Below are 22,442 nucleotides of genomic sequence, written 5' to 3'. Positions count from 1 at the left end.
GTCAACGTGGTGGTTGGGTCAACGTGGTGGTGGGGGTGTTGTTGGGGTTGGGGGGGCGTTATTGGGATGGAGGGGGTGTTATTGGGGTGGGGGGGTGATATTGGGGTGGGGGGGGTCAACGGGGTGGGGGGGAGGTCAATGAGGTGGGGAGGAAGTCAACGCGGTGGTTGGGGACGTCAACGCGATGGTAGGGTCAACGCGGTGGTGGGGGTGTTGTTGGGGTTGGGGGGGCGTTATTGGGGTGGGGGGGGTGTTATTGGGGTGGGGGGGTGATATTGGGGTGGGGGGGGGGTCAACGGGGTGGGGGGGAGGTCAACGTGGTGGTTGGGGACGTCAATGTGATGATGGTGGAGTCAACACGATGGTAGGGTCAACGCGGTGGTGGGGGCGTTGTTGGGGTTGGGGGGCATTATTGGGTTGGTGGGGGTGTTGTTGGGGTTGGGGGGGCGTTATTGGGGTGGGGGGGGTGTCACCATGACCACCCAACCACCATGACCCCCCAACCATGATGACCAACCCAACCACCCAATGACCAACCCAACACCACCATGACCCCCCAACCATGATGACCAACCCAATGACCATGACCAACCCAACCATCATGATGACCACCCAATGACCACCATGACCAACTCAATGACCACCATGATGACCCCCCAACCATCGCCATGACCACCCAATGACCATGACCAACCCAACCACCACCATGACCACCCAACCATGATGACCAACCCAACCACCAAGATGACCAACCCAACACCATGATGACCACCCAATGACCACGATGACCACCCAATGACCACCATGACCCCCCAACCACCACCATGACCACCCAATGACCATGACCAACCCAACACCACCATGACCACCCAACGACCACCATGACCCCCCAACCCCCCCCCAACGCCCCCCAACCCCCCCCCCACCCCCTCCCCACCCCCCCCAACTCACCAGCTGGTGGTAGGAGACGCCGGGCCCGTCCTCGGCGTAGAGAAACCACCAAGCAGCGGCCCCCACGGTGGCGGCCCCCACGTACCCTACGGCGAGAAACCGCGTCGGCGCCGCGCCGGGCCGGGGAGGGGGGGCCCGGGGGGGTCCCGGGGGGGGGTGCGAGGCTCACCCCCGATGGCCAGGTAGCGGAAGAAGAGCCAGCCGCTGATGAGGGGCTCCTTGGGGCTGCGGGGGGGCTTGTCCATGATGTCCAGGTCGGGGGGGTTGAAGCCCAGCGCGGTGGCCGGGAGCCCGTCCGTCACCAGGTTGACCCAGAGCAGCTGCACCGGGATCAGCGCCTCCGGCAGCCCCAGCGCCGCCGTCAGGAAGATGCTGGGGGGGGTCAGGGGGGGTGGGGGGAGATGGGGGGGGGTGGGGGGGGTGGGGGGGTGGGGGGGAATAAGGGAAATTGGGGGGGTGGGGGGAATGGGGGAAATTGGGGGGAATTGGGGGAATTGGGGGAATTGAGGAAAATTGGGGGGAATAAGGGAAATAAGGGGGGTGGGGGGAATGGGGGAAATTGGGGGGAATTGGGGAAATTGGGGGAGTGGGGGGAATGGGGGAAGTGGGGGGAAATTGGGGGGAATTGGGGGAATTGGGGAAAATAGGAGGGATTGGGGGAAATTGGGGGAGTGGGAGGAATGGGGGAAAATGGGGGAAAATAGGGGAAATTGGGGGGGAATAAGGGAAATTAGGGGGGTGGGGGGAATGGGGGAAATTGGGGGAAATTGGGGAAATTGAGGAAAATTGGGGGAAATTGGGAGAATGGGGGGAATGGGGGAAATAAGGGAAATAAGGGAAATTAGGGGGAATGGGGAGAATGGGGGAAAATGGGGAAATTGGGGGGGTGGGGAGAATGGGGGAAAATTGGGGGAATTGGAGGGGTAGGGGGAATTGGGGGAAATTGGGGTAAATAAGGGAAATTAGGGGGGATGGGGGAAATTGGGAGAATGGGGGAAATTGGGGAAATTGGGGGGAATGGGGGAAAATTGGGGGAAATTGGGGGGGGTGGGGGGAAGGGGGGAAAATGGGGGAAAATAGAGGAAATTGGGGGAATGGGGAGAATGGGGGAAAATAGGGGGAAATTGGGAGAATGGGGGAAATTCGAGGGGAATGGGGGAAATGGGGGGGTGGGGGGAAAGGGGAAAATGGGAGAAATTAGGGGGGAGTGGGGGAAATGGGGGGAACTGGGAGGGACTGGGAGGAGTGGGGGGGACTGGGAGGAGTGGGGGGAACCTGGAGGGACTGGGAGTGACTGGGAAGAGTGGGGGGGACTTGGGGGGACTGGGTGGACTGGGAGGGAGTGGGAGGAACTGGGAGTGACTGGGAGTGACTGGGAGGAGTGGGGGGAACTGGGAGGGACTGGGAGGGACTGGGAGGAGTGGGGAGAACTGGGAGGGACTGGGAGTGACTGGGAGGAGTGGGGGGGACTTGGAGGGACTGGGAGGAGTGGGGGGAACTTGGAGGGACTGGGTGGACTTGGAGGGAGTTGGAGGAACTGGGAGGGACTGGGAGTGACTGGGAGGAGTGGGGGGAACTGGGAGGGACTGGGAGGGACTGGGAGTGACTGGGAGGAGTGGGGGGGACTTGGGGGGACTGGGAGGAGTTGTGAGAAATGGGCAGACTGGGAGGGAGCGGTAGACACCAGTGCGAACTGGCGGGATCCGGGGAAGCGGGAGGCAACGGGGAGGCAACCGGGAGGCAACTGGGAGGCAACTGGGAGGGGCGGGGCTCACCAGACCACCTCGCCCACGTTGGAGGAGATGAGGTAGCGGATGAACTGCTTCATGTTGTTGTAGATGGCCCTGCCCTCCTCCACGGCCGCCACGATGGTGGAGAAGTTGTCGTCGGCCAACACCATCTCCGACGCCGTCTTGGCCACCGCCGTCCCCGAGCCCATGGCGATGCCGATCTCGGCCTTCTTCAGCGCCGGCGCGTCGTTCACGCCGTCGCCGGTCTGCGGGGAGAGGGGTCAGGGGGGGTTACGGGGGGGGCACGGGGCGGGGGGGGCACCGACGTTGTCCCCAACGCGGTTGCCGAGAGTTGGTGATGGGATCGTCAACGGCGTCTCCAAAAATGTCAATGGTGACATCCTCAATGCCGTCATCGGTGGGATCGCCAACGGCGTCCCCAATGCTGTCATCAACAGTCATCAACAAAACCACCAGTAATGTCCCCAAAATGTCATTGATGATGTCCCCAATGTTGTCACCAATGCGATCGCCAACGGTGTCCCCAAAAATGTCATCGAAGATGTCCCCAACACTGTCATTGGCAGTCGTCAACGCGATCGCCAACGGTGCGCCCAACGCTGTCATCAACAGTCATCAACAAAACCATCAATAATGTCCCCAAAAATGTCATCGATGACGTCCCCAAGGTTGTCACCAATGCAATCACCAATGGTGTCCCCAAAAATGTCAACGGTGACGTCCTCAACGCCGTCATCGGTGGGATCGCCAACGGCGTCCCCAACGCTGTCATCAACAGTCATCAACAAAACCACCAATAATGTCCCCAAAATGTCATTGATGATGTCCCTAATGTCACCAATGCGATCGCCAACGGTGTCCCCAAAAATGTCATTGATGACATCCTCAACGCCGTCATCGGCACGATTGCCAACAGTGCGCCCAACGCCATCACCAACAGTCATCAACAAAACCACCAAGAATGTCCCCAAAATGTCATCGATGACGTCCCCAATGTTGTCATTAAAGTGATTGCCAACGGTGTCCCCAAAAATGTCAATGATGACATCCTCAACGCCGTCATCGGTGGGATCGCCAACGGCGTCCCCAACGCTGTCATCAACAGTCATCAACAAAACCACCAATAATGTCCCCAAAAATGTCATCGATGACGTCCCCAATGCTGTCATCGGCAGTTGGCAACACAAATCATATCAGGATGATGGTAGGACCCCAAAACCACATCAGGATGATCACGGGACCCCAAAATCATGTCAGGATGATGATGGTGGGACCCCAAAACCACGTCATGATGATACCAAGACCCCAAAACCACATCAGCCTTACAATGGGACCCCAAAACCACATCAGAATGATGATGGTGGGACCCCAAAACCACATCAGGATGATACCAAGACCCCCAAAAACCCACATCAGCCTTACGACAGGACCCCAAAACCCCACCACCGACCCCCCCCTGAACCCCACAGGGCTACCACCACCCCCCTAGACCCCCAAACCCACATCAGGCCTATGACGGGACCCCAAAACCACGTCATGATGATAGTAAGACCCCAAAACCACATCAGAATGATGATGGTGGGACCCCAAAACCATGTCTTGATGATAGTAAGACCCCCAAAACCACATCAGCCTTACAATGGGACCCCAAAACCACATCAGAATGATGACGGTGGGACCCCAAAACCATATCAGGATGATACCAAGACCCCAAAACCACGTCAGGACTATGATGGGACCCCAAAACCACATCATGATGATACCAAGACCCCCAAAAACCCACATCAGCCTTACGACAGGACCCCAAAACCCCACCACCGACCCCTCCGCGAACCCCAAAGAGGCTACCACCACCCCCTGACCCCCCCGAACCCCGCGTCGTCGTCGTCGCCGTCGCGCCCTCACCATGGCGGTGATCTCGTCGAAGGACTGCAGGAACTCGACGATCTTGGACTTGTGGGTGGGCTCGACGCGGGGCGAAGCAGCAGGCGCGGCGGCAGGCCTCGCGCTGCTCGGCGGGGGGCAGGTCGTCGAACTCGCGGCCGGTGTAGGCGCGCCCCGTCACCTCCTCTTCCTCGCTGAAGATGCCGATGCGGCGGCAGATGGCGATGGCCGTGCCCTTGTTGTCGCCCGTGATCATGATGACGCGGATGCCGGCGTCGCGGCACAGCCGGATGGAGCCCATCACCTCCTTGCGCGGCGGGTCCAGCATCCCCACGCAGCCCACGAAGGTCAGGTCGGTCTGGGGGGGGGATAAAAAGGGGGGTGGGGAGGGGATATGGGACCGGGGAAGCTGTGGAGGGCTGTATAGAAAGGTATGGGACCGGGGAACCTATAGAGGGCTTTATATGGAGCTATGGGACCAGGGAACCTATAGAGGGCTTTATGTGGAGGTATGGGACCAGGGAACCCGTGGAGGGCATCCCAAGGAGATATGGGATTGAGGAACCCATGGAGGGCGTTGGGTGGGGATATGGGACCGGGGAACCCATGGAGGGCTTCATATAAAGTATATGGGATTGAGGAACCCATGGAGAACATCTCATGGAGGTATGGGACCAAGAACCCATGGAGGGCTTCATATGGAGCTATGGGACCAGGAGAACCTATGGAGGGCATTGGGTGGGGATATGGGACCGGGGAAGCTGTGGAGGGCTGTATATAAAGGTATGGGACCAGGGAACCTATAGAGGGCTTCATATGGAGATACGGGATCAGGGAACCTATAGAGGGCTTTATATGGAGGTATGGGACCAGGGAACCCATGGAGGGCGTTGGGTGGAGATATGGGACCGGGGAACCCCTGGAGGGCATTGGGTGGGGATATGGGACCAGGGAAGCTGTGGAGGGCTGTATATAAAGGTATGGGACCAGGGAACCTATAGAGGGCTTCATGTGGAGATATGGGACCAGGGAACCTATGGAGGATGTCCCATGGAGATATGGGACCAGGGAACCTACAGAGGACATCCCATGGAGATATGGGACTGGGGAACCCGTGGAGGACCCCACACAGAGATATGGGACCGGGGAATCCCCGGAGGCCCTCCTACCCACCAAACCCCTTTCTTGAAGACCCCGTCCACCGCCCTCACCTCGTACTCGGCGAACTTGGTGGAGTCCTCCAGCACCATGTCCTCCTTTTTTGGGGGGGTGTCGCGGGTGGCCAGGGCCAGGCAGCGCAGGGTGTCCCTCCCCGTGCCCCACTCCTTGATGACGGCCAAGATCTTCTCCTTGACCGCCGGCGTCAACGGCACGCGCGCCGTGCCCACCCGCACGTAGTTGCAGCGGTCGATGACGCCCTCGGGGGCGCCCTGGGGCGGGGAGGGGGGACAAGAGGTGACAAAGGGACGAGGCTAGGGGGGGCGAGGACGCGTGGGGAGGGGCGCTGGTGGCCTCACCTTGACGAACATCTTGTTGCCCACGGCGGCGCGCGACGCCTTGGCCGGCGAGCAGTAGACCGACATGGACTTGCGGTCGCGGGAGAACTCCAGGGTGAATTCCTTCTTCATCAGCTGCTTGATGACCTTGGGGGGGGGACACCGGGGGGTCAACACGGTTGTACTGGAGGCACTGGGAGGTGACTGGGGGGCACTGGGGGCCACTCACGGAGTTGCAGGCGTTGGCGCGCTCTACTTTGGAGAGGTTGCGCACGTCGGTGTTGAAGACGTTCATCTTCTCCACCAGGCAGGTGAGCGCCGTCTCCGTGGCCTCCCCGACCTTCTCGTAGACCCCCTTGGACTGCAGGGAGGGGGCCGGGGTCACCGGGAGACCCCCCCAAAGGGTGGCGGGGGGCTGGGGGTTTTGGGGCGGGGGTCCCACCTCGTTGTAGTCCAGGGAGGAGTCGTTGCAGAGGGCGCAGATGGTGGCCAGCTCCACCAGCCCGTCGTACTGCCCGGCCTTGACGTGCTTCTCGTTCTTCAGCCTGGGGAGGCAGCGGGGGGGGGGGCTCGAAAATGAGGCCGGGGTTGGATTTTGGGGGGTGGGGGGCTCGAAAATGAGGCCGGGATTGGGTTTTGGTGGGGGTGGGGGGCTCGAAAATGAGGCCGGGATTGGCTTTTTGGGGTTTGGGAGCTCAAAAATGAGGCCAGGATTGGGTTTTGGGGGGTGGGGAGCTCAAAAATGAAGCCAGGATTGGGTTTTTGGGCATGGGGACCTCCAAAATGAGGCCAGAATTGGATTTTTGGGGATGGAGACCTCCAAAATGAGGCCATGATTGGCTTTGTTGGGGTTTGGGAGCTCAAAAATGAGTCCAGGATTGGCTTTTTGGGGATGGAGACCTCCAAAATGAGGCCAGGATGGGTTTTGTTGGGGATAGAGGCCCCAAAAATGAGTCCGATATTGACCCGTTGGGGATGGAGGCCCCAAAAACGAGGCCAATATTGACCCATTGGGGTGGAGGCCCCAAAAACGAGGCCAATATTGGCCTGTTTGGGGATGGAGGCCCCAAAAACGAGGCCGATATTGACCTGTTGGGGTGGAGGCCCCAAAAATGAGGCCAATATTGACCTGTTGGGGGTGAAGGCCCCAAAAATGAGGCCAATATTGGCCCGTTTGGGGATGGAGGCCCCAAAAACGAGGCTGATATTGACCCATTGGGGATGGAGGCCCCAAAAACGAGGCCAATATTGGCCCGTTTGGGGATGGAGGCCCCAAAAACGAGGCCAATATTGACCCGTTGGGGGTGAAGGCCCCGAAAACGAGGCTGATATTGACCCGTTGGGGGTGAAGGCCCCAAAAATGAGGCCAATATTGACCCGTTTGGGGATGGAGGCCCCAAAAACGAGGCTGATATTGACCCATTGGGGGTGGAGGCCCCAAAAACGAGGCTGATATTGACCCGTTGGGGGTGAAGGCCCCAAAAACGAGGCCGCTATGGGACAGGAGCCCCAAGGGGAGGCCGTTACTGGCCCGTATGGACCACTCACACGTCTCCCTCGGGGGCGTAGGTGGAGCCGGTGATGGAGAACTCGTTGAGGGAGCAGACGTCGCCCTCCACCTTGTCCACGATGAACATCTGGGGGGGCAGGACAAGGGGGTCAGGGGGTACCTGGGGTGTTCTGGGGGCAACTGGGACGTCCTGGGGTCAACTGGGATGTCCTGGAGGCCAACTGGGGTCTATTGGGGTCAACTGGGGGACTTTGGGGGCACCCAAGGGGATGTCGGGAGGTCATCAAGGACCTTGGGGCACCCAAGGGGACGTCAGAGGGTCCTGGAGGTTCTTGGGGCACCCAAGAGGAATTTGGGAGCTCCTGGAGGTCCTTGGGGCACCCAAGGGGACGTCAGAGGGTCCTCGGGGCGCCCAAAGGGACATCAGGAGCTCCTTGGGACACACAAGTTGACGTCAGGAGGTCACGAAGCTCCTTGGGGCACCCAAAGGGATGTCAAAAGGACCTCGGGGCACCCAAGAGGACCTTGGGAGGACCTCAGGGCACCCAAGGGGACATCAGAAGGTCTTTGGGTCACCCAAGAGGAATTTGGGAGCTCCTGGAGGACCTCAGGGCACCCAAGGGGGCACCGGGAGCACCCAAGGGGACATCAGAGTGTCATGAAGGACCTTGGGGCACCCAAGGGGACGTCAAAAGGTCCTTGGGTCACCCAAAGGGACATCAGGAGCTCCTTGGGGCACCCAAGGGGACGTCAGAAGGTCATGAAGGTCCTTGGGTCACCCAAGAGGACGTCAGAAGGTCCTTGGGGCACCCAAGGGGACATTGGGAGCACCCAAGGAGACGTCAGAAGAACCTTGGGGCACCCAAGTTGACGTCAGGAGGTCATGAAGCTCCTTGGGGCACCCAAGGGGACATTTGGAGCACCCAAGGGGACATCAAAAGGTCCTTGGGGCACCCAAGAGGACATCGGGAGCTCCTGGAGCTCCTTGGGGCACCCAAGTTGACGTCAGGAGGGTGACGAAGCTCCTCGGGGCACCCAAGGGGACGTTGAGAGCTCCTTGGGGCACCCAAAGGGGCATCGGGAGCTCCTGGAGGACCTTGAGGCACCCAAGGCGACGTCAAAAGGTCCTTGGGTCACCCAAGGGGACATTGGGAGCTCCTTGGGGCACCCAAGTTGACGTCAGAAGCTCCTCGGGGCACCCAAGAGGAATTTGGGAGCTCCTGGAGGTTCCTGGGGCACCCAAGGGGGCACCGGGAGCACCCAAAGGCCCCCGGGGTGCCACCCACCTTGCAGACGGACATCTGGTTGGTGGTGAGGGTGCCGGTCTTGTCGGAGCAGATGACGGAGGTGCAGCCCAGGGTCTCGACCGAGGGCAGGCTGCGCACGATGGCGTTCTTCTTGGCCATGCGCCGCGTCCCCAGCGCCAGGCAGGTGGTGATGACGGCCGGCAGCCCTGCGGCACCAAAAAGGGGTCTTCAGCCCCCCCGGGAGGGGAGCCGAGACCCCAAAAGGGTTGAGGAATGGGATGGAAGAGGCGGGCGGGGGGAAGGGAGGGCGATACGGGGCGGGGTGGGGGGCGAGGGAGGGCATCGTGGTGGTCTGTGGGAACAGGGAGGGGGGGTGGGGGGATGGATGGGGTTGGAGAAGGTGTTGGGAGATCATGAAGAAGGAAAAAAAAGCATTATGGGACCCAAAAGGGGTTTAGAACCCTATGTAGGGTCAAGGAAGGGGGTTACAAGACCATGAAGAATGAAAAAAAAGGCATTATAAGGCATTATAAGGCATTATAGGACCCAAAAGGGGCTTGTAACCCTATATAGGGTCAAGAAAAGGCATTATAAGGCCACACAGAATGAAAAAAAAGGCATTATAGGACCCAAAAGGGGCTTATAAGCCTATATAGGGTCAAGAAAGGGCATTACAAGAACATGCAGAACAAAAAAAAAAGGCATTATAGGACATAAAAGGGGTTTATAACCCTATATAGGGTCAAGAAAGGGCATTACAAGAACATGAAGCATGAAAAAAAAGGCATTATAGGACTCAAAATGGGTTTATAACCCTATATAGGGTCAAGAAAGGGCATTACAAGAACATGCAGAATGAAAAAAAAAGCAGTATAGGACCCAAAAGGGGCTTGTAACCCCATATAGGATCAAGAAAGGGTGTTACAAAACTGTGTAGAATGAAAAAAAGAGCATTATAAGACTCAAAACAGTTTTATAACCCTATATAGGGTCAAGAAAGGGTGTTACAAGACCACGAAGAATGCAAAAAGGGCATTATAGGACCCCAAAAAGGGGCTTATAGCCCTATTTAGGATCAAGAAAGGGTGTTACAAGAACATGCAGAATGAAAAAAAAGGCATTATAAGGCATTATAGGACTGAAAAGGGACTTATAACCCTATATAGGGTCAAGAAAAGGCATTATAAGGCCACACAGAATGAAAAAAAAGGGTATTATAGGACCCAAAAGGGGCTTGTAACCCTATATAGGGTCAAGGAAAAGGTGTTAAAAGACCGTACTAAATTTAAAAAGGGCATTATAGGGCCCGAAGGGGGCTTGTAAGTCTATATAGGGTCAAGAAAAGGCATTATAAGGCCACGCAGAATGAGAAAAAGAGCATTATAGGACCCAAAAGGGGCTTGTAACCCTATATAGGATCAAGAAAGGGTGTTACAAGACTGTACTAAATTAAAGAAGGGCATTATAGGACCCAAAGGGGGCTTGTAAGCCTATATAGGGTGAAGGAAAATGTGTTAAAAGAGCGTACTAAATAAAAAAAGGGTATTATAGGACCCCAAAAGGGACTTATAACCCTATATAGGGTCAAGAAAGGGTGTTACAAGACCGTACTAAATTTAAAAAGGATATTATAGGGCCCGAAAGGGGCTTATAACCCTGTATAGGGTCAAGAAAAGGCATTATAAGGCCACGCAGAATAAAAAAAGGGCATTATAGGATCTGAAAGGGACTTATAACCCTATATAGGGTCAAGGAAAAGGTGTTAAAAGACCGTACTAAATTTAAAAAGGATATTATAGGGCCTGAAGGGGGCTCATAAGTCTATATAGGGTCAAGAAACGGCATTATAAGGCCACGCAAAATGAAAAAAAGGGCATTATAGGACCCAAAAGGGGCTCCTAAGTCTATATAGGGTCAAGGAAAGGGTGTTAAAAGACCGTACTAAATTTAAAAAGGGCATTATAGGGCCCGAAGGGGGCTTGTAAGCCTATATAGGGTGAAGGAAATGGTGTTGTAAGACCGTACTAAATTTAAAAAGGATATTATAGGGCCCGAAGGGGGCCTGTAAGCCTATATAGGGTGAAGGAAAGGCGTTGTAAGGCCGCGCGGGGCCAAGGAATGCTGTGAGAAGGCCACTTGGGGTCGGGGAGCATGGTGAGAAGGGCACACGGTGCCCGCGGACGGTGCCAGGAGGCCGCCCGGGGCCAAGGAGCGGGGCTGGGATGCCATATAGGAACAAGGAACGGTGCCAGGAGGCCACGTGGGGTCGGGGAGCGGCGCGGGGACGTTGTGTGAGGCCAAGGATCGGCGCCGCGGGGCCGTGTCGGGGCAGGGAGCGGTCTCAGAAGGCCATATAGGGGCGAGGAATGGGCGCGGGGGGCCAAGGAGCGGTGTTAGAGGGCCTTATAGGGGCAAGGAGCAGTGCTGGAGGGCCTTATAGGGGCAAGGAGTGGGCTTACAGGGCCACCAGGGGTCAAGGAATGGGCTTAGGGGGACGTGTGGGATCGGGGAACGGTGTTAGAAGGCAACAAGGGGTCGACAGGTGGGCTTGGAGGGACATATGGGGTCAACAAATGGTCTTAGAGGGATATATGGGGTCAAGGAATGGTCTTAGGGGGCCATATGGGGTCAAGGAACGGTGTTAGAGGGACATATGGGGTCAACAAATGGTTTTAGGGGGACATATGGGGTCAAGGAACGGTGTTAGAAGACAACAAGGGGTCAACAAATGGTCTTGGAGGGCAACAAGGGGTCAACAAATGGTGTTAGAGGGACATATGGGGTCAAGGAATGGTCTGAGGGGGCCATTTGGGGTCAAGGAATGGTCTGAGGGGGCCATATGGGGTCAAGAAATGGTCTTAGAGGGACATATGGGTTCAGGGAATGGTGTTAGAAGACAACAAGGGGTCAACAAATGGTGTTAGAGGGCCATATGGGGTCAACAAATGGTTTTAGGGGGCCATATGGGGTCAAGGAACGGTGTTAGAGGGACATATGGGGTCAAGGAATGGTGTTAGAAGGCAACAAGGGGTCGACAGATGGTCTTAGGGGGCCATATGGGGTCAAGGAACCATGTTAGAAAGCTGTATGGGGTCAACAAAGGGTGTTAGAAGACGACATGGGGTCAACAAATGGTTTTAGGGGGCCATTTGGGGTCAACAAATGGTCTTAGGGGGCCATTTGGGGTCAAGGAATGGTGTTGGAAGGCCACATGGGGTCAAGGAACCGTGTTAGAAAGCCGTATGGGGTCAACAAAGGGTGTTAGAAGACCACGTGGGGTCAACAAACGGTCTTTGAGGGCCAAATGGGGTCAACAAATGGTCTTAGGGGGCCATATGGGGTCAACAAACGGTCTTGGAAGACCACAGGGACTCAAGGAAGGGTGTTAGTAGACCCCAAGGGGCCAACAACTGGTGTTAGAAGGCCATAAAACGTCAAGAAATGGGGTTAGAAGGACAGATAAGGTCAAGGAATGGTCTTAGAAGACCACAAGGACTCAAGAAATGGTGTTAGAAGGCCATAAAATGTCAAGGAACGGTGTTAGAAGACCACAAAGGGTCAAGGAATGGTGTTAGAAAACCCCAAGGGGCCAACAAACGGTGTTAGAAGGCCATAAAACGTCAAGAAATGGTCTCAGAAGACCACATAAAGTCAACGAATGGTGTTAGAAGGCCATAAAATGTCAAGAAATGGCATTAGAAAACCCCGAGGGGCCAACAAACGGTCTTAGAAGACCACTTAGGGTCAAGAAATGGTCTCAGAAGACCACTTAGGGTCAACAAACGGTGTTAGAAGGCCATAAAACGTCAAGAAATGGGGTTAGAAGACCAAAAGGGGTCAAGGAACGGTGTTAGAAGACCCCAACAGGTCAACAAATGATCTTAGAAGACCACTTAGGGTCAAGGGATGGTCTCAGAAGACCCCAAGAGGTCAACAAAGACCCCAAGGACTCAAGGAAGGGCGTTAGAAGACCCCAAGGGGCCAACAACTGGTGTTAGAAGGCCATAAAACGTCAAGAAATGGTGTTAGAAGGCCATAAAACGCCAAGAAATGGTGTTAGAAGGCCATAAAACGTCAAGAAATGGTGTTAGAAGGCCATAAAACGTCAAGAAATGGTGTTAGAAGGCCATAAAACGTCAAGAAATGGTGTTAGAAGGCCATAAAACATCAAGAAATGGGGTTAGAAGGCCAGATAAGGTCAAGGAATGGTCTTAGAAGACCCCAAGAGGTCAACAAACGGTCTTAGAAGGCCACATAAAGTCAACGAATGGTGTTAGAAGACCACAAAGGGTCAAGGAACGGTGTTAGAAGACCCCAAGGGGCCAACAACTGGTGTTAGAAGGCCATAAAACGTCAAGAAATGGTCTCAGAAGACCACATAAAGTCAACGAATGGTGTTAGAAGGCCATAAAATGTCAAGAAATGGTGTTAGAAAACCCCAAGGGGCCAACAAACGGTCTTAGAAGACCACTTAGGGTCAAAAAATGGTCTCAGAAGACCACTTAGGGTCAACGAACGGTGTTAGAAGGCCATAAAACATCAAGAAATGGTGTTAGAAGACCAAAAGGGGTCAAGGAACGGTGTTAGAAGACCCCAAGTGGCCAAAAAACGGTCTTAGAAGACCACAAGGGGTCAAGGAAGGGCGTTAGAAGACCCCAAGGGGCCAACAAACGGTCTTAGAAGACCACTTAGGGTCAAGGGATGGTCTCAGAAGACCCCAAGAGGTCAACAAAGACCCCAAGGACTCAAGGAAGGGCATTAGAAGACCCCAAGGGGCCAACAACTGGTGTTAGAAGGCCATAAAACGTCAAGAAATGGTGTTAGAAGGCCATAAAACGCCAAGAAATGGTGTTAGAAGGCCATAAAACGTCAAGAAATGGTGTTAGAAGGCCATAAAACGTCAAGAAATGGTGTTAGAAGGCCATAAAACATCAAGAAATGGTGTTAGAAGGCCAGATAAGGCCAAGGAAGGGTCCTAGAAGAGCAGCGAGGACCCCAGGGGACCCCCCCCAACCCCCCCCAACCCCTCTGTCACCTTCGGGGATGGCGGCCACGGCCAGGGCCACGGCGATCTTGAAGTAGTAGATGGCGCCGCGGATCCAGGAGCCGCCGTGGACGGGGTCGTTGAAGTGGCCGATGTTGATGAGCCAGACGGCCACGCAGATGAGGGAGATGACCTTGGAGAGCTGCTCGCCGAACTCGTCCAGCTTCTGCTGCAGCGGCGTCTTGTCCTGCTCCGTGGCCGCCATCTCGTCGCGGATCTTGCCGATCTCCGTGTTCACCCCCGTGGCCACCACGATGCCCACCGCCTTGCCCGCGCCGATGTTGGTGCCCTGCCCACGGGGGGGGTGGTGGCGTTGGGGACAAGGCCTTGGGGACAAGGCCTTGGGGGCGTGGTGGTCTTGGGGACATCGTGGCAGGGACGTGGTGGTCCTGGGGACAAGGCCTTGGGGGCATGGGGGGCTTGGGGACAAGGCCTTGGGGACACAGTGGTCTTGGGGGCATGGTGGGCTTGGGGACAAGGTCTTGGGGACATGGTGGTCTTGGGGACAAGGCCTTGGGGACATCGTGGTGGGGACGTGGTGGCTTTGGGGATAAGGCCTTGGGGACACGGTGGTGGGCTTGGGGACATGGCCTTGGGGGCGTGGGGGGCTTGGGGACAAGGTCTTGGGGGCGTGGTGGTCTTGGGGACATCGTGGCAGGGACGTGGTGGTCCTGGGGACAAGGCCTTGGGGGCGTGGGGGGCTTGGGGACAAGGTTTTGGGGGCGTGGTGGCTTTGGGGATAAGGTCTTGGGGGCGTGGTGGGCTTGGGGACATGGCCTTGGGGACAAGGCGTTGGGGGCGTGGGGGGCTTGGGGACAAGGCCTTGGGGACACAATGGCCTTGGGGACATGGTGACGGTGGCCTTGGGGACGCGGTTATGGGGTCGTGGCCATGGGGACAGGGCCTTGGGGTCCTGTTGGTGGCCTTGGGGTCCCAGGGTCCCAGTGGTGGCCCCGGGGTCCCGGTGGTGGCCCTGGTGACATGGGGTGGCAACGGTGGCCTTGGGGACCTGGTTATGGGGTCGTGGCCATGGGGACAGGGTCTTGGGGTCCCGTTGGTGGCCTTGGGGTCCTGGGGTCCCGGTGGTGGCCCTGGGGACCCATTGGTGGCCCTGGGGACCCAGTGGTGGCCTTGGGGACCCGTTGGTGGCCCTGGTGACATGGGGTGGCAACGGTGGCCTTGGGGACCTGGTTATGGGGTCGTGGCCATGGGGACAGGGCCTTGGGGTCCCGTTGGTGGCCTTGGGGTCCTGGGGTCCCAGTGGTGGCCCCGGGGTCGTGGTGGTGGCCCTGGGGTCCCGTTGGTGACCCCGGGGTCCCAGTGGTGGCCTTGGGGACCCAGTGGTGGCCTTGGGGACCCGATGGTGGCCCTGGGGACATGGGGTGGCAACGGTGGCCTTGGGGACGCGGTTATGGGGTCGTGGCGATGGGGACAGGGTCTTGGGGTCCTGTTGGTGACCCCGGGGTCCTGTTGGTGGCCCTGGGGTCCCGTTGGTGGCCCTGGGGACCCGGTGGTGGCCTTGGGGACCCGGTGGTGGCCCTGGGGTCCCAGTGGTGGCCCTGGGGTCGCGGCGGTGGCCCTGGTGACATGGGGTGGCAACGGTGGCCTTGGGGACGCGGTTATGGGGTCGTGGCCATGGGGACAGGGTCTTGGGGTCCCGTTGGTGGCCTTGGGGTCCTGGGGTCCCGGTGGTGGCCCTGGGGACCCGTTGGTGGCCTTGGGGACCCGTTGGTGGCCCCGGGGACTCACGGAGAAGAGCATGTTCTTCTTGTCCTGGTTGACGGCGCGCGGGTCGGGCACGGGGTCGGTGTGCTTGATCACCGACACCGACTCACCTGCGGGCACACACACCAGTTGGCACCAGTTTGCACCAGTTCGCACCAGTTGGCACCGGCCGCGACACCATTTCTGACCAGTTGCCACCAGTTAGGACCCCGTTTGTGCCCGTTTTTGTCCCCAGTTGTCCCCGTTCAGGACCGGTTGTGCGTAAACACCTCCGGTTGTGCGCCCAGTTACAACCAGTTGGGCCCAGTTATAACCAGTTGGGCCCAGTTGGGCCCAGTTATGCCCCAGTTATAACTAGTTGGGCCCAGTTATAACCAGTTGGGCCCAGTTCTGCCCCAGTTACAACCAGTTGTGCCCAGTTATAACCAGTTGGGCCCAGTTCTGCCCCAGTTACAACCAGTTGTGCCCAGTTATAGCCAGTTGGGCCCAGTTGAGCACCAGTTTACAACTGGTTGTGTCCAGTTGGGCCCAGTTGCACCCCAGTTTATGACCGGTTGTGCCCAGTTGTGTCCCAGTTTACAACCGGTTGTAAACTGGTGTGTCCCCATCTACAACCAGTTGTGCCCAGTTATGCCCCAGTTATAACCAGTTGGGCCCAGTTGAGCACCAGTTTACAACCGCTTGTGCCCAGTTGGGCCCAGTTGCACCCCAGTTTATGACCGGTTGTGCCCAGTTGTGTCCCTGTCTACAACCAGTTGTGCCTAGTTGCGTCCCAGTTTACAACCAGTTGTAAACTGGTGTGTCCCCAGTTGCACCCCAGTTCTGCCCCCATTTCAGACCAGTTGTGCCCAGTTGTGCCCCAGTTGTGCCCCAGTTGTACCCCCAGCTGTCTCCCAGTTGTACCCCAGTTATAGCCCAGTTATCTCCCAGTTGTACCCCCAGTTGAGCCCAGTTGTTCCCAGTTGAGCCCAGTTGTTCCCAGTTGAGCCCAGTTGAGCCCAGTGGTCTCCCAGCTGTACCCCCAGTTGCCCCCAGTTGCTCCCAGTTGCCCCCAGTTGCCCCCGTACCGGTGAGGATGGACTGGTCGACGCGCAGGGTCGTGGACTTGATGGAGAGGATGCGGATGTCGGCCGGAACCTTGTCCCCCACTGCGGGCAGCCGTCGTTACTGGGAGGGACTGGGAGCACTGGGAGGGACTGGGGGGGGCTGAGAGGGGGCTGGGGGGGGACTGGGAGGGGCTGGGGGGGACTGGGAGGGGACTGGGAGGGACTGAGGGGTACTGGGAGGCTGCTGGGAGGGATTGGGGGGCTACTGGGAGGTTACTGGGATGCATTAAGGGTTACTGGGAGGTTACTGGGATGCATGAAGGGTTACTGGGAAGCTACTGGGATGTCCTTGGGGGTCACTGGGAGGTTGCAGGGAGGCAATGGGGCTTAATGGGAGGATACTGGGATACATTAGGGCTTACTGGGAGGCTACTGGGATGCATTAAGATTTACTGGGGTGCATTATAGCTTACTGGGATGTTACTGGGATGCACTAAGGCTTACTGGGAGGTTACTTGGACGTACTTAGGGGTTACAGGGAGGCTACTGGGGGGCACTGGGGGTTACTGGGATGCACTAAGGCTTACTGGGAAGTTACTGGGATGTATGCGGGAGTTACTGGGGGTTACTGGGATGCATTAAGTGTTACTGGGATGCATGAAGGCTTACTGGGAAGTTACTGGGATGCACTAAGGCTTACTGGGATGCACTAAAGCTTACTGGGAAGTTACTGGGATGGCCTTGGGAGTTACTGGGAGGTTACAGGGAAGCCCTGGGGGTGACTGGGGGTTACTGGAAGGCTACTGGGATGCATTAAATGTTACTGGGATGCACTAAGGCTTACTGGGAAGTTACTGGGATGCACTAAAGCTTACTGGGAAGCTACTGGGATGTACGTGGGAGTTACTGGGGGGTTACGGGGAAGCCCTGGGGGTTACTGGGAGGTTACTGGGGGTTACTGGGATGCATTAAGTGTTACTGGGATGCACTAAGGCTTACTGGGATGCACTAAGGCTTACTGGGAAGTTACTGGGATGCACTAAAGCTTACTGGGAAGCTACTGGGATGTACGTGGGAGTTACTGGGGGTTACTGGGAGGTTACTGGGGGTTACTGGGATGCATTAAGTGTTACTGGGATGCATGAAGGCTTACTGGGAGGTTACTGGATGCACTAAGGCTTACTGGGAGGTTACTCGATGTACGTGGGAGTTACTGGGGGGTTATGGGGAAGCCTGGGGGTGACTGGGGAGTTACTGGGAGGCTACTGGGATGCACTAAGGCTTACTGGGATGCATTAAGTGTTACTGGGATGCACGAAGGCTTACTGGGAAGTTACTGGGATGCACTAAAGCTTACTGGGAAGTTACTGGGATGTCCTTGGGAGTTACTGGGGGTTACGGGGAGGCCCTGGGGGTTACTGGGAGGTTACTGGGGGTTACTGGGATGCATTAAGTGTTACTGGGATGCACTAAGGCTTACTGGGATGCACTAAAGCTTACTGGGAGGTTACTGGGATGCACTAAGGCTTACTGGGAAGTTACTGGATGTCCTTGGGAGTTACTGGGGGGTTACAGGGAGGCCCTGGGGGTTACTGGGAGGTTACTGGGGGTTACTGGGATGCATTAAGTGTTACTGGGATGCACTAAGGCTTACTGGGATGCACTAAAGCTTACTGGGAAGTTACTGGGATGTCCTTGGGAGTTACTGGGGGGTTATGGGGAGGCCCTGGGGGGTGACTGGGGAGTTCCTGGGAGTAACTGGGATGCATTAAGTGTTACTGGGATGCACGAAGGCTTACTGGGAAGTTACTGGGATGCACTAAAGCTTACTGGGAAGTTACTGGGATGCACTAAAGCTTACTGGGAAGTTACTGGGATGTACGTGGGAGTTACTGGGGGGTTACGGGGAGGCCCTGGGGGGTGACTGGGGAGTTCCTGGGGGTAACTGGGAGGCGCTGGTCGCTCACCGGCCACCTCGGCGATGTCCCCGGGCACGAGGTCCCTGGCCTTGATGCGCTGCACGGCGCTGCGGTCGGCGCGGTACACCTTGCCCATCTCGGGCTCGTACTCCTTCAGCGCCTCGATCGCGTTCTCCGCATTGCGCTCCTGGGGGGGGTTTGGGGAGAATTCGGGGGGTTTGGGGACAGTTTTGGGGGATTTGGGGGTGTTTAGGGGCAGTTCTGGGGATTTGGAGGGATTTGGGGGCAGTTCTGGGGATTTGGGACGTTTGGAGGCAATTCAGGGGGATTTGGGGCCAGTTCCGATCGCGTTCTCCGCATTGCGCTCCTGGGGGGGGCAAGCTGGTTTGGGGGGATTCGGGGGGATTTGGGAGAATTCGGGGGATTTGGGGACAGTTCTGGGGGATTTGGGGAGACTTGGAGAGGTTTGGAGGCAATTCAGGGGGATTTGGGGACATTTGGGGACAGTTCCAATCGCGTTCTCCGCATTGCGCTCCTGGGGGGGTTTGGGGGCATCTGGGGAGAATTCGGGGGGTTTGGGGACAGTTCAGGGGATTTGGGGGTGTTTAGGGGCAGTTCTGGGGATTTGGAGGGATTTGGGGCAGTTCTGGGGATTTGGGGACGTTTGGAGGCAATTCAGGGGGATTTGGGGCCAGTTCCGATCGCGTTCTCCGCATTGCGCTCCTGGGGGGATTTGGGGGCATTTGGGGAGAATTCGGGGGGTTTGGGGACAGTTTGGGGAATTTGGGGACAGTTCAGGGGGGATTTGGGGACGTTTGTGGACAGTTCTGGGGATTTGGGGATGTTTGGGGACAGTTTGGGGATGTTTGTGGACAGTTTCTGGGGATTTGGGGGAGAATTCGGGGGGTTTGGGGGTGTTTGGGGAGAGTTCTGGGGATTTGGGGAGGTTTGGGGGCAGTTCAGGGGGATTTGGGGACGTTTGGGGCCAGTTCCGATCGCGTTCTCCGCATTGCGCTCCTGGGGGGGGCACGCGGGTTTGGGGGGGATTTGGGGGAATTTGGGGGGGTTTGGGGACAGTTCAGGGGGATTTGGGGACAGTTCTGGGGGATTTGGGGGGGTTTGGGGGACAATTCAGGGGGATTTGGAGGGGGATTTGGGGGGGATTTGGGGACAGTTCTGGGGGGTTTGGAGGACGTTTGGGGGCAATTCAGGGGGATTTGGGGACAATTCCAGGGATTTGGGGGTGTTTGGGGGCAGTTCTGGGTGTTTGGGGGCATTTAAGGACAGTTCCGGGTGTTTGGGGACAGTTTGGGACATTTGGGGGGGGTGTTGGGGGTGTTTTGGCGTCCCAATGTCACCAACCCAACCCCATCCCCATGTCCCCAGTGTCTCCAAGATGCCTCCAAACCCGTCCCCATGTCCCCAAGGTGCCCCAAATGTCCCCAAAGTGTCCCCAAAGTCCCCAACCCCATCCCCGGAGATGTCCCCAACGTCCCCAAAGTGTCACCAACATCCCCAAAATGTCCCCCAAATGCTCCCAACATCCCCAAAGTGTCCCCAACGTGTCCTCAAGGTGTCCCCAACGTCCCCAAAGTGTCCCCAAAGTCCCCAAACCCATCCCCAAATGTCCCCAAATGTCCCCAAAGTGTCCCCAAGGTGCCCTCAAAGTGTCCCAAACATCCCTAAAGTGTCCCCAAATGTCCCCAAAGTGTCCCCAAATGTCCCTAAATGCCCCCAAAGTGCCCCCAATGTCCCCAAACGTCCCCAAAGTGTCCCCAAACATCCCCAAGGTGCCCCCAATGTCCCCAAAAAGTCCCAAAGTGCCCCCAATGTCCCAAAGTGCCCCCAAATGTCCCCAAAGTGCCCCCCAATGTTCCCAAAGTGCCCCAAAGTGTCCCCAAATGTCCCTAAATGCCCCCAAAGTGCCCCCAAAGTGTCCCCAAAGTGCCCCAAATGTCCTCAAGGTGCCCCCTATGTACCCAAAATGTCCCCAAAATGTCCCCAAACGTCCCCAGATGTCCCCAAAGTGCCCCCACCTGCCAGACGCCCACCACAGCGTTGGCCACGAGGATGAGGAGGATGACGAAGGGCTCGACGAAGGCCGTGATGGTCTCCTCGCCCTCCTCGAACCACGCCAGCACCTGGGGGGGGCACGGAGACCCCAAATTGAGGGGAAAAACCCAAATTGAGGGGAAAACCCCAAATTGAGGGGAAAACCCCCAAATTGGGGGCAAAATCCCAAATTGAGGGGAAGACCCCAAATTGAGGAGAAAACCCCAAATTGAGGGGAAAAACCCCAAAGTGAGGGCAAAACCCCAAACTGAGAAGACCCCAAATTGAGGGCAAAACCCCCAATTTAGGGCAAAACCCCCAATTTGGGGCAAAACCCCCAAACTGAGGGCAAAACCCAAACTGAGGGCAAAACCCTAAACTGAGAAAACCCCCAAATTTAGGGCAAAACCCCCAATTTAGGGCAAAACCCCAAACTGAGGGCAAAACCCCAAATTGAGGGCAAAACCCCAAACTGAGAAAACCCCCAAATTTAGGGCAAAACGCCCAATTTAGGGCAAAACTCCAAATTGATGGGAAGACCCCAAATTGAGAAGAAGACCCCAAATTGAGAAAAACCCCAAACTGAGGGGAAAACCCCAAATTTGGGGCAAAACCCCCAATTTAGGGCAAAACCCCCAATTCCGTGTGTGCTGCGCACCCAACTTGGGGCCGTTTTGCCCCCAATTTTGGGGGCTGCGGGGGCACCTTTGGGTGCTGCCAGGGGGCGTTTCCCGGCGGGGGCGGGGGGGGGGGGGGGGGGCCCCGTGCGCGTCCCCCCCCCCCCCCCCCTTTTTTTTTTTTTTTTTTTTTTCTTTTTTTACCTTTTTTTTAGCGCCCCCCCCCCCGTTTCGGGAGCAGCTGCCGCCACCCGATCCCCCCCCGGGGGGGCGCGGGGCCAAGGCTTGGAGGTCGCCCCCAAGGTCGTGGCCCCCCCCCCAAATTTAAGGGGGTGACCCCCCCGGGGTTGAAAATGCCCCCCCCCACCCCAAAATTGTGCCCCCCCCCCCCAAATTTTGGGGTACTCACGAAGGAGATGCAGGCGGCCAGCAGCAGGATGCGCACCAGGAGGTCCTCGAATTGCTCCACCACCAGCTCCCAAATGGTTTTGCCTGGGGGGGGGGGCACACGGGGGGGGGTCGTGGGGGGGGTCCCTGGGGGGCGTGGGGGGGTCCCGGGGGGGGGTTGGAGGGGGTTGGGGGGGGTGGGGACCCCCCCCCCGAAAGGGAAAAATTTGGGGCGCTCACCTTCCTCCGCCGGGAGCTCTGGGGGGGAATGGGGGGGTTAGAAAGGGGGGGGGCGATTTGGGTGCCCCCCCCCCCCCCTTATTGAAGCCCCCCCCCACTTATTGAAGCCCCCCCCCCCTTATTGAAGCCCCCCCCCCATTATTGAAGCCCCCCACCCTTATTGAAGCCCCCCCCCCCCGTGGAAGCAGCCCCCCCCCCCCCCCCAGACCCCTTTGTCCCCCCCATGTCTGTGACCTGCAGTAACCCCACGCCCCCCCCGTGACCCCCCCGTGACCCCCCCATTGCCCCCTTTTTCCCCCCAAATCCCCCATAGCCCCCTGACCCCATAACCGACCCCAAACCCCCCCGATTTCCCCAAACCCCCCCCAATTTCCCCCAAATCCCCCATTTCCCCCCAATTTTCCCCAAATCCCCCCAAACCCCATAACCCCCCCATTTCCCCCATAGCCCCCCCATTGCCCCCAATGCCCCCAGTTCCCCTACACCCCCCCGACCCCATAACCCCCCCTTGACCCCATAACCCCCCCAGTCCCCCTATAACCCCCCTCCCAACCCCAAACCCCCCCCAATTCC

The 22,442-nt window shown here is 57.5% G+C and overlaps 1 protein-coding gene across 1 annotated transcript; it reads right to left on the bottom strand.

Annotated features, from left to right (window-relative positions):
- Positions 1 to 951: 951 nt before the first annotated feature.
- Positions 952 to 21,889, bottom strand: LOC311221809 (sarcoplasmic/endoplasmic reticulum calcium ATPase 1-like; the record flags this gene model as incomplete). Its single annotated transcript, XM_084307208.1, is given in 18 exon segments — positions 952 to 1,037; positions 1,121 to 1,323; positions 2,727 to 2,947; positions 4,608 to 4,676; positions 4,678 to 4,944; positions 5,798 to 6,016; positions 6,104 to 6,229; positions 6,312 to 6,443; positions 6,525 to 6,627; positions 7,631 to 7,719; positions 8,879 to 9,045; positions 13,875 to 14,172; positions 15,633 to 15,718; positions 16,676 to 16,756; positions 18,622 to 18,760; positions 20,610 to 20,714; positions 21,652 to 21,734; positions 21,870 to 21,889. Coding segments are annotated over 15 exon segments (2,235 nt in total), but the record flags the coding sequence as incomplete, so codon positions are not given.
- Positions 21,890 to 22,442: the final 553 nt, after the last annotated feature.

Source organism: Netta rufina, assembly GCF_964035555.1.
Source record: "Netta rufina genome assembly, contig: SCAFFOLD_181, whole genome shotgun sequence".
NCBI classification, from domain to species: Eukaryota; Metazoa; Chordata; class Aves; order Anseriformes; family Anatidae; genus Netta; species Netta rufina.
The sequence above is the reverse complement of the archived record's forward strand: the minus strand, read 5'-3'. Positions and strand labels throughout refer to the sequence as shown.